At 40.1% G+C, this 16855-nt stretch overlaps 1 protein-coding gene across 2 annotated transcripts in view; it reads left to right on the forward strand.

Moving 5' to 3' along the window:
- ERC2 (ELKS/RAB6-interacting/CAST family member 2) overlaps positions 1 to 16855 on the forward strand; it is an 819922-nt gene that overhangs the window by 435349 nt on the left and 367718 nt on the right. For both annotated transcript variants that reach the window (XM_077325500.1, XM_077325499.1), the window contains exon 14: positions 12379 to 12514. In XM_077325500.1, coding sequence (XP_077181615.1) covers positions 12379 to 12514 — 136 coding nt within the window. The remainder of the gene's footprint in view (positions 1 to 12378; positions 12515 to 16855) is intronic.

Raw genomic sequence — 16855 nt, forward strand, 5'->3', positions numbered from 1 at the left:
CAGAGAAGCTTGCTGATCCTCTTGTCACTTGTTTTTATGAGCCACAAAGGGCAGGGGTCCAGAGGGCAATACAACTTTTTTTTTTTATGTATGTACTCCACAAACAGTAGTGGAGGGTAGATTGCCTGTCATTGCTCAAGTTAGGCTCGGGATTTTGTGACATTTGTGAGAATTAGAAGCTGTTGCTCATGGTGAAGTAGCACAGAAGCCTTGTGGTATGGAGGTCAAGTATGTAGGGCAGCGTAGCTCCAGCTATGGGTTTTAGAAGCACTTCCAACAAAGCTTGGGACTTTCCCAATTGTGTAAATATCTCCCAGTGTCATCTTCCAAGAGCAGCTAATCGAGTAGGCTGCCAGAAGTGGGAATTAACAATTTCCTAGTTCTGAGGGGTGCTTTCACAGTTTGACCTGCTGGCTACAGTTTAAGGAAGGTTGAACGAACTGTGACATATGAAGTTATCAAGCTATGTTTCCCAACTAAAAAATAAATCCTGAAATCAAGCCTAAACCAGCTGTGGAATAGATTCTGCTACTATTTTTATGTGCTTCAGCAAATAAATCAAATAAATCTCAGCAGTTAAAGTGGAAAGTGTTTTGTAATTTGTGAAATCACATGTCCACTTTATTGAAAAATCACAGGATACAAAACTATTTAAGTTAATTTACTTTCATACTGTTAAAGTATGCAAATAGTTTTAACTATTTTGAATTACCCAAATTTTGGGTGGACCTGGTACAAAAAAAATTCAGCATGGTATTTTAGCTTCTCCCTTCTCCAGTTGTTCAGTTTAACATATTTAGCTCATTAACTCTCCAATTTATTTGTTCAAAGCAGTCAATTGTTAATAAGAACAAAAAATCCAACAACAGAACAACATGCAACAGTAGATTCAAACCTCAAGCAGAGCAAATACTCAGGTAATAACAGTAGACACAGCAGAGAGGACATTGGCCAAAATGTTTATTAAAATTAAAACATTGTTTTAATAAATAAATTTAACAAACTTAAACCACAGCTATAAAAACTAATAATCAGTATTTTAAGACAGCAGCAAGCAAAAACCAGTCTAGAATCAGGCATAGAAATGGTCAGATAATAGAATAAGGATAAGATAAACTTCAAGGGGGAGATTATTCCATAGTCATGGAACAGCTGTGGAGAAATCTTCATGTCTAGTTGCTAAGATTACTAGCTCCAGGTTCAAAAATACCTGGAGATTTGAGTTTGGAGCAAAGGGTTTAAAGAGTGGATAGACCTTGGAAGGGTATAATGCCATGGAATCCACCTTCCAAAGCAGCCATTTTCTCTAGCAGAAGTGGCTCAAATGTTTTAAATAAACAAGGAACCTATGTAGTCAGGAGACTACATTCACCTGATACAGATCACTTCCATGAGCATGGCATCAAGAGTAAAACGTGAAAGGATGGATCCCAGCTAACAAGCTGGACAGTACAAGGAGAAAATCATCTTTTTGTTATAACCTTACCATGTTTCAATTAGATTTAATCTTTCCAAAGAGGTTTGTTAGGTGGTGGTTTGAATACTTTCTGGGAGGCTGGTCTCAGAAGGTGGTCCTGGGGAATTTCTACTCTGCCCCATGGCCATTGGCTTCTAGGATTTGCAAGATTCTCTCTTACTTCTTGTGAGATTTAATATTTGTATAAAACCACTGGGAGAAGTGATCAGGAGGGTTGGGCTGCAGTGTCACCAATATTCAGATGGTATCCAGCTCTACCTTTTTTCCCTACCTAATGCTGAACCAGTGCTCAGAATTGGTAATAGGCTAGATCAGCAGTTCTCAATTGCCATAATGCCATGATCCCAACTGCAGCGGTGGCAGCATACACAGGCATGAACACATATACACAGGCGTGCGCGCAGGCGCTCAACGATCTGAAGGCAGCGTGGAGGCGGCCAGTGCCATGGCTCCACCACCACCATCCACTGCCCACCATCTGCCACTGCCCACCACCTGCCACCACCACTAACCTGTCCTGGCGACCCCGCGGAAGGGGCCAGGCAACCCCAGTTGGGGTCAGGACACCAAGGTTGAGAACTACTGGGCTAGATGATGGTGAACAAGTTGAAACTTAAACTTGAGTCTGAAACTGAATTCTGATAATGCAGAAATTCTTTGAGTTAGTAGAAAAACAGACCTGGGAGTTGAGACCTCTCCTGTTTTGGATGGGGTTATACTCCCTTTGAAAATCCAGGTTTGCAACTTGGGAGTTCTGCTCAACACAATGATCAAACTAGAAAGTCAGGTGGTTGCTGTTGTTTGTAGTGCATTTGCCCAGTTTTGTCTGGTGCACCAGCTGCACCCATTCCTAGTTCAGTTTGATGTAGCCACAGTGATCCATGCCTAGTTATCTTTAGACTGGACTATTGTAGTGCTTTCTACTTGCAGATTCCCATTGTTCAGAGACAGTACTAAATGCTGCAGCTAGATTGTTGGTTGAGGTTAGCTACTGGGAACATGTGCCTGATACTGCAGCCATTACACTGGCTTCCAGACTGTTCCTCAGGCCAATTTGAACTGTTGGTTTTGACCTTTAAAGCCCTATGTAGTTTGGAACCAGGGTATCTGAAGGATAGTATTCTCCCATATGTTCTTGACTGGGAACTAAGATCACAGGAGAGACCCTAGTGACTGTCACATCAACCACATCAAGGAAGCTCATCTGGTGAAGACACTAGAGAGGGTCTTTTCAGTGGCAGCCCCAAGATTATGGGGCAACTTCCACAGGGTGGTGCACCTGGCCCTCTCACTTTTGATATTTAGGAGGTAGTTTAAGATTTGGTCCGTTCTGCCTACTGGCAGTTTTGAATTATTAATTTAAATTTGTGACTTTGTGTCTTATGTAATATTTTATTATTATTTAGATTATTTATGTTGTAAACTACTTTGAGATCATATAAGGTGGAATGTAATAGATTTCTATTTATTTTTTCCATTGTATTTATAATTGATAGAATTATAATATGCCCCCTGTTGCTTTTTTGTAAACTAACAAGCCATAAACTGTCCATTGCATCACCATTGGAAATATACTTTAACCATATCTTTTAATGTAGCTTTAGTAGCAAAAATTTTAATTTCAGCATAACTTTTCATTTTATGTATTAAATATAATATAATGTACTAAATATAATATAGGGTTGCATATGAACTTGAAAGTAAGATACAAAGATTTCTAATGTGTTGTAGATTTTTGTAACTAGCTCTCAGTCCCATTATAATAATGTTTAATGTGTTGAAAAGAATTGGAAGCAAACTATTCTTTAGGGGGCCATTAACAGACTCTACTTCTTCCTTGTGTAGAGTTTTTTCTATATCTGCACGTTGCAAGGATTTTCTAACCAAGCAATTTAAAAATTTTTAAGATGGATAAATACTACCTTGTCCATGAAATACTGCTTATTTTTGGCTGAAGTTTCTTTGCATTTGGCAAGAGTATCAAGATGAAAATTTAACATAGTTTAACATAGTTTTTTGGATTCCTGTAAATAGCAGATGCAAGACATAGAAGCAAGAAAAAACTAAAATTGTCTAAGTTTGTAGAAGCCCTATTCCTGTTATAGCTCATAGTATAACAGCTAGATTTTTTCTGCACAGTTCCAGGTGGACAGAATTTATATATTAGAGAGGAGTGCACGGGAATGTTCTTCCTATAAAACATTTCTGTTTGATTCCAGGTGGTATGCATCCATAGCTTTTAATTCTTAAACTCCAGAAGGTGAACCATAATGCCTTTAAATGTAAATACAGTATACAGTGTATTAATGATGTAAATGCAAAGTATTTCTGTTTAGCTTAGACACAATATCCATATATAATTAGTGATATATTTAGAAAGCAATTTTTTTTAAAGATACGGGAATATATAGTTGGATTAATATAGCAGAGTTTGCCAGTCATAGAAGTGTGATACTGAGTGCATTAAATAAATATCCCAAGAAGTATATTGCAAAAAAGGTAAACTGGCATGTAGATCCAGTTTACATTCAGGTTGCTGTGAAAGGAAGAGAAAGATGCCTAATCTAAAAAGTTATTTCCCTATTACAAATGACCAGCTTGTCTGGCATCGGGTGTGTGGGAGTATGAGGGCATTGTATCTGTAGACCTGCAGAGACGTGGAACACCTTGTAGACAGTAAGAGAATGGAGGGGGGGGGGAAAGAGTCAGAGGGCAGCTCCCAGGTTAAGAAAAAGAATCCAATTCAAGGAAATAACACCTATACACACTTAAAGTAGTGCCCCTCCCCAATGTTCAGGCATGCTGAATTGATCTCTCTAACAATTTCAAGAAATAAAGTTGTATTTTTTTAAAGGTATTTAGTAGACTTGTGCACTAAGGGTCCTATCCAAACCAATTTGACTTGGGATGAAGCCACCTTGAACCACGTCGGAAGCATCCAAATCACTTAGGTGCCCATGAAAGTCAATGGCACCATTGACTTTAATGGGAATTTTTGCTTTTCCGCCTTTCTCAGGACCTGGGGTGGGGTTTAAGTTGCAGCCTCCAAACTTTCTGGGTAGCTCTGGGAGGCTCTTTCCTGACTCTCCTCAAAATTTCAAAAAGATTGGATCAAGGGATCCAATTCTAGGGGCTCCCAAAGAGGGTGCCTTGATCCACACCATTATATCCAATGGGACGGACTCTCAATTGGATAGAATGGAGAGATGGGGGCACCCTCTTTGGGAGCCCCTAGGATTGGACCCCCAGGTCCAATCTTCTTGACACTTGGAGGAGAGTCACAGAAGAGGCTCTCAGAGCTACCCAGAATGTTTGGAGGCTACAACTTAAAACCCCACCACCTAGGCTCTGGAAAAGGCAGAAAAGTCAACATTTCCATTAAAGTCAATGGTGCTAAGACCTCAGCATTTTCATTGCATTTGCAGAACCAAATGTATTGCAATGAATCGCTGGCCTCCTACAGAGAGGCCAGCCATTGGTCTCCCTCCCTCCCCCTTCCCTTTGCCCCGGTCGGGCCAGGGTGGGAAAACAGACTGACAACTGCTGGGGCCTGGGAAGGAAAGTTAAGTGCCCCTTTAACTTTTAAGCAGCCACCACCAAAGCACACCGAAGCACTTCAAATCGTTCTGAAGCAGTCTGCTCTGGTTCTAGATTTTTGATGGGTTGTGTGGTTCAGACCACCTTGAAGTGATCTGTCTCCGAAGCAGGGCCATTTTGGAGTGATTTGATATGAATCTCACAACCCTAATATTTATTTGAATGGTGCTAGTGCCATTCTGTTCTACAGTAGCATGATGAATACTGCAGATAATATTTCTTTACCAGCTAAGGGAAATGTTCTCTTGTAATATCTTTCTCTTCCAGTCATCATGTCTTCTGAAATTGGTGACTATTGGTGCTTAGTACATACTAGAATGGAATGGTGATTAGCTGGTAGTAATACAATAAACATTTCCCTGGGGCAACAGGAATCTATGCCTGCAGTAAAGATATTTTTGCTTATCTCCACTCTCCAGAAACCTACATTTTGGTTGGGGCTATTCTCCACACATTAAATATCTCTTTTCCAGCAGATTCAATTCAGGCCGGATATTTGCTGGGTGAACGGGTGCAGATTTCCGACGCACAATGAGCACACATGCAAGAGTTTTTTGTTTGGCATAAAACAGTGCCACGGCTTTATTAAAACACAAATCTCATGCCATGAGCATAGGCACACCCCTGATGGGGGAGGAAGATTCATGACCACCCCCTCCCTGCTGCAATACACTGACAGCCTGATGGAGGGAGGGGGTGAGCACCTCTAGCGGGCCCACCCATGGCGACCGGGCGATTGTTTGCCCAGCTCCCCTAACCTAGAGGCCCATTAACCTGCTGGGAAGGCAAGCCTAGGGAAGCCCCACAGGCATCAACCTCGATTGGAGCCTCCATGGCTCCCTCACCATGTGCTGAGGCCAACTTCCCATCTATGAAGCTGCCCCCCAGATTCACATGACACCCTGTTATTGAGGTTCCCACCAAATAGGCCTCAACCCAGCTCACAGTCAGCAAAGGCTGCCGCATGCTAAAGGCTGCCGGCAGCGGCAGCTGTATATTGATCATGACAATTAATTAGGCTTAATTGTGCTTTCGGTCTACCCAAATCAGTGTGTTGACAAGGGGGAGGGGGATGGATTTTATTATGTGGCAGCTATACTGAAATTATACCAACTAAGTGATCTTAGAATTCAGTTGTTTCATGAATTTGTCCCAGTGTTAACAGAAGAACTACAACAATGTAATGTGGTGAATATGAAAATGCACAGCATCTATTTATCTGATTTATTGATTTACTTGGCTGTATCTTTCTGGGTTTATCCATCTAATTAAAATTTTCTAGTTCTTATAATCATTTATTTTGTTTGGCTAATGGATATAATTCTGTCTCTCTTAATTCAATTTCCATCTTTCATAAAACTGTGATTCAGTTAATGTATTTAAAATTACAGCAGTTTTACCAAATTAATAGTTTTGATAGGACACTGCTCAGAAATATAACTTTTTATTTTTTATGATACTATGTACAATAGTGATACATTAAAACTTTATCGATTGCTCAGGCAGCACTGATTTGAGGAGGAAAAGTTTCAGAGTAGGAAATTAATGAGGAAATCGCATGGCAAACCTTTGCATTTTGTTCATAGTGCTGCCTCTCTGAACCATGCTTTATTATGCTTCAGAGTTATAGTCCCATTTTTGTAAATACTGCTGTTTAGATTTTTGAACTATGGAGCTGTTAAGCTCTCACCTTATACTTTAAAACTCCCCAGTGAAAACATAGCATTCCTACACCATTACCTCATCCATATCTAATTCTCTGATAGTTTAACAAATGGCTGCACAGGGTATCCTATAAAAAGTGGGCCTATTGTACTTTGGGTGGTCCGCTTACTGAACAGCATTTGCATCATGACAGTTTCCCTTTCTATTAAAACAATATATTGCTTTTCAGATTGAGAAACAACATAAGGGAGCACTCAAAATTATAGCTAATCAAGCTGGATATTCAAACAACATGTTCAGCATAAATATTAAGCCATAACTATTCAATGCCATCATGTTAGTGAAAATTGGTCTTCCCTTTGTAATAGACAACTACATAATAAAATCAGACTTGGAGCCAGTTCCCCCAAGGAGCATGGCATTATTCTAGTTTGTTTACTTCATTTATAAGCCACCTTTCTTACTGGAAGTTTCAGAGGGTAGCCATGTTGTTCTGCAAAATAATAGCTAGATTTGAGTCCCATAGCACCCAATAAAGGGAGCTTTATATCTCAAAATTTTTGTTGGCCTCTAAGGTCTGTCTGGTCTCAGATCTAGCTTTCTGGCTGAGACTCGAGAAAGATCACACTATTAAAGTAATATAAAGGTATAACCCATACAAACATTGCAAAAAACCCTGTATTTCAGAATTGGAGAATATGCTAGGAAAGTGTATAATCCATACCCAAAAAGGTAGGATAAAAAAATTGGAATTGAAACTATCATTATTGCATGATGCAATGAAGACTACCTATAATTCCACAATCTTTAAGTAGAACCCTGTTTCCTTTATAGAATGGCCTCCAGAGCAATTCTACACATTCTGTGGAATGGTAGAATAATGGGAGCTTTTCAGACCTCATTAAGCTGGCCATTCCATTGGTGCGCGTGTGTATATGTGGGAGGGAGGACTCATAGACTGGGCACTTATGTTCTGTTAAGTGAATAACTGAGTGCTCCATTGCAGGCATAAGCAGCTTGCTGTATTTCTGCATTTTTTTAGATATCTGAGGAGTCATGGGCTATGCTTAAAACAACCCATGTTAAGGGTTGTGACTTTCGTGCAGTAGTTGTTAAGTTCCTACATTCTGTAGGGCAGGGGTAGTCAACCTGTGGTCCTCCAGATGTTCACGGACTACAATTCCCATGAGCCCCTGCCAGAAAATGCTGGCAGTGGCTCATGGGAATTGTAGTCCGTGAACATCTGGAGGACCACAGGTTGACTACCCCTGCTGTAGGGGGTTAGACTAGATGACCCTGGAGGTGCCTTCCAACTCTATGATTCTATGGTACAAATACACAATCATGTTAACCATACTTTGAAGAGTTCCTCTCTATTATGTTTGCTGGCAGGGAATTGTAGTCCATGAACTACAATTATGGTTGCTGGCAGGGAATTGTAGTCCAGGCTCATGGGAATTGTAATCCATGAACATCTGGAGAGCCACAGGTTGACTACCCCTGGCCTAGAGGAATTATCTAGAGCAGAGGTAATCAAACTGCAGCCCTCCAGATGTTCATGGACTACAATTCCCATGAGCCCCTGCCAGCATTTGCTGGCAGGGATTCATGGGAATTGTAGTCCATGAGCATCTGGAGGGCTACAGTTTGACTACCCCTGCTCTAGAAACATGGTCATTCTTCTCCTAGCTGATTGTGGTATAGGTATACAATTCCAATTGTCACCTTCTGGACCTATTGGGAACACATTTCTAATGTTTAATATACATGATGCACTAAACCATATTGCTGCATTGCTTTGGATAACCTTTCTACCCAGTCTACAAATATATGACCATGACTGATGATCAGTGTGTTTCGACATGTGTAATTGCAATAAGTAAAAGGAAGTAATTATATTTTTCTAACCTCTTTCCCCGCTCCATTCTTCAAATTATATAATGATAGCCTTTAACCAAAAATCTGAGCTGGAAAACTGATGGGAGATCTTGAGGTGTTAGCTTGTTCTCTTGAAGCAAGTTTATAGACTAGCTCCAAAGTAGCCTTTGTGCAAACAGAAGATACTAAGCTTTGCAGTTTTCCTCTGTGCTGCATCCTGCATGATTTCCAAGGATACCCTGGTCCTCAGGAACAGCTTTCATGTGGCACTCAGAAGATGGGGGACATAAGAAGGATCTGTGTAAAATTCCAACTTACTGGGTTGGGTCCTGCAATCTGCAATTGCAGGAATAGGGAATCTTTCATGTATTCCCTTCCCCTAGCAGTTTATTCCTAGGATTATAGGGCCCATGTGGTCTAGTAACCATATGGGCTGGGCTGCATTGGGAAGGAAACATATCACAGTATTCTCCATTTTCTTTCATTCTGAAATCAAAATTCCCAGGATTAAAAGGGGCTAACACAGAGAGAGTGATGTGGGTTGAATCTGGAAATGCACATGAACTGGGTCTGAAATAAAGTTTACAGCAAAAAACACCACATTTTGTATGTGTACATATACAATAATACAATAAATTGTTAATGAAGAATTATAAGTCCTGTGTATTATACAATCCTTGACAAGTCTGAGGGGAAATTCTCAAAAATACATGCTGAATGGGATTTTGGTACAAACAAAATCTGTTTCATGACAATCTTCAGCAGCATTAGCAAACGGCTTAAAACTAACAACATTAAAGATATATGAGAACCATATTGGACAATCTCATTATGCATAAAAATAATATGCATAAAACTCACCAAAATATCAGAACATAAGCTCTCAATGGAATCTGGCACATAGTGGCTTGTGTCCCAATTTTAACCTATATGTCATTAACAAGAGAAAGTGAGACTTATCCTCTGGACATGAAGATCTGTGTGGGGATTTTGTGATCCTGGTTTTTACTACCCAAAGGACTCTCAAAGTGGCTTTCATTCACCTAACCTCCTCTCACCACAAGACACTCGGTGAGGTAGATGAGGCTGAGAGAGCTCTGAGAGAACTGTGACTGACCTAAGCTGGCTGCATGTGGAAAAGTAGGGAATCAAACCCAGTTCTCCAGATTAGAGGCTGCCACTCTTAATCACTACTATATGTCTGGGGTCTCAGTTATGGATCCCCAGAAAATGTTCCCTACTCCTTTTTCTTGCTTGGTATATGTTACCAAGCCTATCGCAAATCATGTAGGCCAGTTTGAAGATGGCTGGGGTTGTGGGGGGCTTTGTTAGTTTATTAGTTTTTAAAAATGTTTATGATGTTTTCATTGTCTATGAATGTTTTAATCTATTTGTAATCCACGTCAGGCCCACTAACAGAGAGGAGTGGTCTATAAGTCAAATAATAAATAAATAAAATACACCAAGCGAGTTCTCACCCCTGGCAGTCTGCCACACTGGGGAGAGTGCAGAATTGTTTCCAAATTGTGGGGTTTTCTCCATCCTCTGATTCAGTGTTCTCTGAGTCTTCCTCTCCAAATGCTGGTTTCTCTGGGCAGTGCTAGCAACTATTTTTTTCTCCTTTGTGAAGAGTCCCAGAAACAGATCAGGTGAAGGAAGCTCTGATACCTCTGGTGATGGCCTTCCGGGGCCAGGTTCCAATGGCCTGGCATGATGGCTTTGGTGCCCAGGGACAATGGCCTGTGGAACACAGGGAGGACTTCTTCCCAGATGAGCACTTTTTGCACCCACTATCATAGCACACAGAGGTGTGGTTGACCTTTTGGGCAGATCCCTAACTGGGACCCCAGAAATATAATCAATCCCCAACTTGGTGAGATTGTAGATGTGCAGGTGGCAGAGAGGGGTTCCTTGCATGTTTGATGTGCGTAGCTTGCAAGGGGTTAATTCTATACACTTTTGAACCTGAGTTGGACATTTCCCTCAAAAGCACTTTCCTGTGGGCATCTTCTTTGGGGCACCATAACTTAGACCCCAAGTGCAATCTACACATAAATTAGAGGGCATGTAGAGGAAAATCATGGTGAGGTCTCCCACATGTTTGATGCCTCTTACTTGCACAGTCCATTCTATGCTATCCTGAATGTCCTGAACCTCTGCTTGGCATTTCCTTAGAAAATACTTCCTTGAACGCAGCTTCTTTTGGTGGCTGTAAATCCATTCCTCACCAAACTTGAGCATAGGTAGAAGAGAGTCAGCCTTAGAAGTTCTATAATTTTTCTTTTTCTAGCGCATTGGTGGTGGTGGATGTTCTACCGCGTCACGAACCTCATGAACTGATCTGGGTTTTTAGGCCCTTAAAGTTCTGACTGTGGTTTGCAAACTAGGAATGCTATGAGCCATGACCTGAACTGAACTGCATTTTCTAGGTTTATATACATTGCTAGTTAAAGAAGGACCATTCAGCATCTTTAGGGATTGGTGCTAGACTTCTACCTCTGGAATTATAGTGTACTGTGACTTTTCATGTCATTGTCATCTACCTTTATCTAATAATAGTAGACAGTTTTATAAAGCTTTGCTATAATCATAACTTTCCAATAAAGACCTTAAGTACTAGTGTGTAGAGTGTCACAAGGTAAATGTACAGGGGCATAGAAGGAATATGAGAATATTAACCAATATCTACAGCATATTGATGAACTGATAAGTTGTAAATAAACTTTTTTTACTGTAGTAAAGAAGAACATAAAGAATTAGAAGAAACTGGAACATTTCCAGTGATCATATGGGCATTAACAAATATTCATTCCCTTTGCCAAAAATGGATTAGTGTGTAGATCTCATTTGGAATTTGCACATGATTATTATTATATAGATAAAAAGAAGGGCATTCCTCAAAATCATGAGAAAGTCAAATAAATTATTATCTAAGAGTCCAAGCATGTAGAAACAGTTTTCTGTGATTAGGTGCTCAGGTTTTATGGTAGTGGCTTATCAAATAAAGACAAACATGGACATATTCTTTAAAAAAAATCGCGTTGTTATGCATTACCAACATTTTAACTTTTTTTAGTGGTAATTTATTTTATCATCATTAAGCATGAATTTGTTTATGTGTTTTAAATTGCATTGCATCAAAACATTTCTTCAATTGAGTGAAAAAATTAGCTCTGAATTACATCCTACCATTTAATTGATATTTTGAAAAAAACAGTGAATCTTATTAATATGTTCATTCCTCAGAAATCAAGCCTACAAGCCCTAACTCAAAGCAGATGGGCAAATAGAAAAGTTGGATTAATAACACTATCCTTGTTATGGGAATATTTCACCAACTTTAGTAGCAAAATGATAGCTGATTGAAAAATTTTGTCCTAAAATTAGTGAGAGGATTTTTTGAGGATCTAGCCATTGTCTAAAACCATACCAAAGAAGCAGCCTAATAACAAATCTGAATGAAGTGAAATCATGATATTTTTGTTTAAATATCTCCTTATGCAATTGTTAAATTGTATGAAGGTGCTATCATGCTCTAATACTTGCTAGAAGATTCCTTTTGAATAATATCTCAATAACTGAGATAATTGTTTTTAACATGAAAAGGCACATTTCATGTTCAGTATGCTGATTTTTGAATGCCAACATGGCTCTTCAATATAAGTAATTATTCACGTTAATTATTTATACCATATTTATACCTATGCATGGCCATATTAACAGAGCCATTAGAATTAATAGGTATTTCTAACAATTCTTAGACATATGAAAGACCAAAACAAGAAGGTGGCCAACCTGAAGCACAATCAACAAATAGAAAAGAAGAAGAATGCTCAATTGCTAGAAGAAGTCCGTAGGCGTGAAGACAATATGACAGATAATTCTCAGCATTTACAGGTTAGTTTCTTCATTGTTTACCTTTCAAAATCAGCAGGGACATATTTCTTATTTCATTCTGGAGGCATTGTGTTGTACATTCAAATAAAGAAATTCAGTTAAGTCCTGAGTGAATGTGAACAGAATAAAAGTGGGCATGATGATAAGCAAATAATGGTTTTGGGGAACTCTTTCTCATTGTGACAACTATCAAGATGTAATAAAGTTATTTCATGTACATAATTCATGTACTTTAGCAAGTCAACAGTGGGTTGACCTGATTTGTCCCATTCTGTTTCTTTATTGTGCCAAGGGCTTGTTCTCCCATGCATTCGTTCCTTCCCAAAATTTATTTGAGCTAAAAGTCTTTTTTCCAGAAGTACAGGCAAGATTCCAGAAGTACAGGCAGGATTTCGAAGAGGCAGAGGAACTAGAGATCAAATTGCCAACATACGATGGATCATGGTGAAAGCTAAGGAGTTCCAGAAAAACATCTACTTCTGCTTCATTGACTATGCTAAAGCCTTTGATTGTGTGGAGCACAACAAATTGTGGCAAGTTCTTAAAGAGATGGGAATACCAGAGCATCTTCTCAGTCTCTTGAGAAACCTATATGCAGGTGAAGAAGCAACTGTGAGAACCGGGCATGGAATCATTGATGGGTTCAAAATTGAGAAAGGATTTTGGCAAGGCTTTATACTGTCCCCTTGCCTATTTAACTTGTATGTGGAGCACATCATGAGAAAGGCGGGGTTAGATGAGTCACAAATTGGGATCAAGATTGCAGGGAGAAATATCAACAACCTCAGATATGCAGATGATACCACTCTAATGGCAGAAAGCGAAGAGGAACTGAAGAGCCTCTTGATGCGGGTGAAGGAGGAGAGTGCAAAAGTTGGCTTGAAACTCAACATCAAGAAAACGAAGATCATGGCATCCGGCCTTCTCAATTCCTGGCAAATAGATGGGGAAGAAATGGAGGTAGTGACAGATTTTATTTTCCTGGGCTCCAAGATCACTGCAGATGGGGATTGCAGCAAAGAAATTAAAAGACGCTTGCTCCTGGGGAGGAAAGCTAATCTAGACAGCATCCTAAAAAGCAGAGACATCACCCTGGCAATGAAAGTGTGTCTAGTCAAGGCTATGGACTTCCCAGTTGGCAATGTATGGCTGTGAAAGTTGGACCATAAGTAAGGCCGAGCGTCAAAGAATTGAGGCTTTTGAACTCTGGTGCTGGAGAAGACTCTTGTGAGTCCCTTGGACTGCAAGGCAAACAAACCGGTCAGTCCTAGAGGAGATCAGCCCTGACTGCTCCTTAGAAGGCCAGATCCTGAAGATGAAACTCAAATACTATGGCCACCTCATGAGAAGGATGGACTCCCTGGAGAAGAGCCTAATGCTGGGAGTGATTGAGGGCAAAAGAAGGGGACGACAGAGAGTGAGGTGGTTGGATGGAGTCACTGAAGCAGTCGGTGCAAATTTAAATGGACTCTGGGGAATGGTAGAGGACAGGAAGGCCTGGAGGATCATTATTCATGGGGTCGTGATGGGTCGGACATGACTTTGCACCTAACAACAACAACAAGTCTTTCCCATAATAAAACTGACATTAATACTGTATTCAGGTGGTGGGTGAGAAGGACTGTGAGCCTCTTCTACGACCCCCAACATTGCCACCCCTCCATGACCAATATGTTGTCATAACGATGCCACAAAAACTACTTTAATGGCCAGAACAGCCTAGAGAAAGATGGCTGGGGAGGCAGGCACAGTGGTAGAGAGGGGACAGGAAATTGAGCTAACCATTCCCTGTGAAACAGATTTAGAGTCCAGTGGTATTTTTAAGACCAACAAATTTTATTCAAGGGATGAGCTTTCATGTACATGCACATATCTTCAGACCAACACGGCTACCCCCTTGAGTAGAGAAATAGAGAGAAAGATTCATGGAGAAAGGGAGGGGACGAAAGAGGAAGAAGGAGTGACAGAAGGGGAAGAATGGACAAAAAGGTGTGATAAAAGGGGTGAGAGGAGAAGGAAAGAGAAAGAGAAAGAAACAAATTCCATCCAAATTCCTTGTGGGTCCCAACTTGTTCTATTTTATTTTGCTTAAATGCTGGCTGCTATTTTCTATGGTAAAGCTGTCTACATTATACTGTACTATGTCGTGTTTTATTCATATTTCAAAAGGATTTTTCCCAATAAGACCTGAATTATTATAGCTTTTCTATGAAAGCAGACATAATGCAGGAACTGGAAATTATATGAGGTGGGAAGAGTGAAGCATCTTAATAGAGGCTAGACTGGCTGAAAAAAGGAGATACCTTTCTGAGTGCAAGGTTCATTATTTTCCATAGGTAGTGGTACAATCCAGTAGTGCATGCCTAATGTGAGGCTCAACAAAATCAGAGTCCAGTGGCACCTTTAAGACCAACAAAGATGTTATTCAACGTGTGAGCTTTCGAGTGCATGCACCCCTCCTCAAACTTGCTTGCACGTGAAAGCTCACGACTTGAATAAAACTTTGTGGTCTTAAAGGTGCCACTGGATTCTGATTTTATTGTGCTACTTCAGACCAACCCGGCTACCCACCTGAATCTAATGTGAAGCTGTTCATCTTCTGTTTGACTCTATATCTGCTTCTACCTATCTTTATTTTCTCAGTAAGGGGATTTGTGCTGAATGATTACTTATTTTAGGCCACTGTATTAATTCCATTTACTCTGCTTTATGATGGAATAACTCCTGCATGATACAATAGGATGTCCAGGTGAAATAGGTTGCAAGGCTTCCATAGCTTTTTCTTGGAGTTTCAGTGAAAGAATCTTGCTGGGCAGCTTATTGTGGAAGAGTGAGAAAATGTGCCAAATTGTATATATTTTTTCTTGAGTAACATTCAGGTATATTTTTGAACTTAATCCTCTCTAGACAAAATTCTGTGGCTGAAACATCATTCCAAAGGTCTCAGATCTGTATTTTCTTGTAATTTAAAGATGTTGCTGTTTCTTCTATCCTTGTATACATTTAACACTTCTTTTTCTTCCCCTGGACATCTTTTAACATATTTGAAAACAAAGTACACCCAATTAATTTTGGTGGCCCCTGTGAGGGCAGAAAGGCAAGATATATGTTTTGTCAAATAACAGGAATAAATAGATAAATGGTCTAAATCAAATAGTGATTTACTGAATCTTGAGGAAGTGCAACCTAAAACATGATTTCTCTTTTGCACTAGTGGGTTTTAAAATCCAGTAGCCCGCTATAACTATCCATTCTCTTTTTGAAGTTCTTCTAACTACCCAGTTTGCTGGAATGTAAGCCGTATGCTTAATTATATCCAATTTAAATCAGTGGGGCTTAAAAGCTTTTGGGGGAAATGGTGTCAGAATTTGACACTTGCATTGTCAGTGATGAATTCCATGGTATTATCTCCTTAAATCTGTTTGGATTCCAAAAGGTGTATCAAACATGCACAATTGTGCTTGGTTGTTGCCCTTTATGGATTTTACAGAGGTACACTCCACTGCTTTAACCAAGCATTCTCTTCCCTGTCCCATGCGGTCTTTTTATTACAGTATTTGCTGGCGTATAAGACTACTTTTCCCCCCTGAAAAACATGCCTCCAAGTCGGGGGGGGGGGTCGTCCTATACGCCGGGTGCACTTCAGGTAGAATAGACATAGCTGCCCATAGTGGCCCATAGTACCGTAATGTAATGTAACAAACTCTAGTTTGAGTGGAAATGTTAGGGGGTCATCTTATATGCCCAGTCGTCTTATTCGCCGGCAAATACGGTATGACTTTTTAAAGTGCAGCAGTTCAGTAAGCTGAATAACCCCCTTATGATAATGTTTTAGACCATATTCCTCAAGCACCTCAACCAAATCCCCATTGGCTTGGATTCAGCGGAAACATGAATAGATTTAATACAGCTCTGTTTGCTCGAGATCTTGTGAAACTACTATCTTCTGTATTATAGTGCCCAGAAATTGGTTTTAAATGTCTCAAACAAGTGGAAATGCAAATGGAGATACAATTAACACCGATGGCTACCAAGATCTTTTGTGTCTGTGTGTTCTGACTCATGCAAGAGCTCTAGCTCAAGCCCAAATTTTGCAGTGGATCTGACCACTTGCAGCCTCAGATTTCCCTGATTCAGGTTATGGCCAGGACATGAGGGAAGAGATTATTGGCTTTTCTTGTGCCATTTTCATCACCTTATATATCCTGCTGAGGCAGCTTTTTGTGCCATTGCATGAAAAGCTATGGGGCATCTGATTGTGTTCCCCAACAAGATGAATGGCCTGACATGGATAGGCCAGAACAGCCTATTCTCATCATATGGGAGACTACCAAGGAATAC

Source organism: Paroedura picta, chromosome 3, assembly GCF_049243985.1.
Source record: "Paroedura picta isolate Pp20150507F chromosome 3, Ppicta_v3.0, whole genome shotgun sequence".
NCBI classification, from domain to species: Eukaryota; Metazoa; Chordata; class Lepidosauria; order Squamata; family Gekkonidae; genus Paroedura; species Paroedura picta.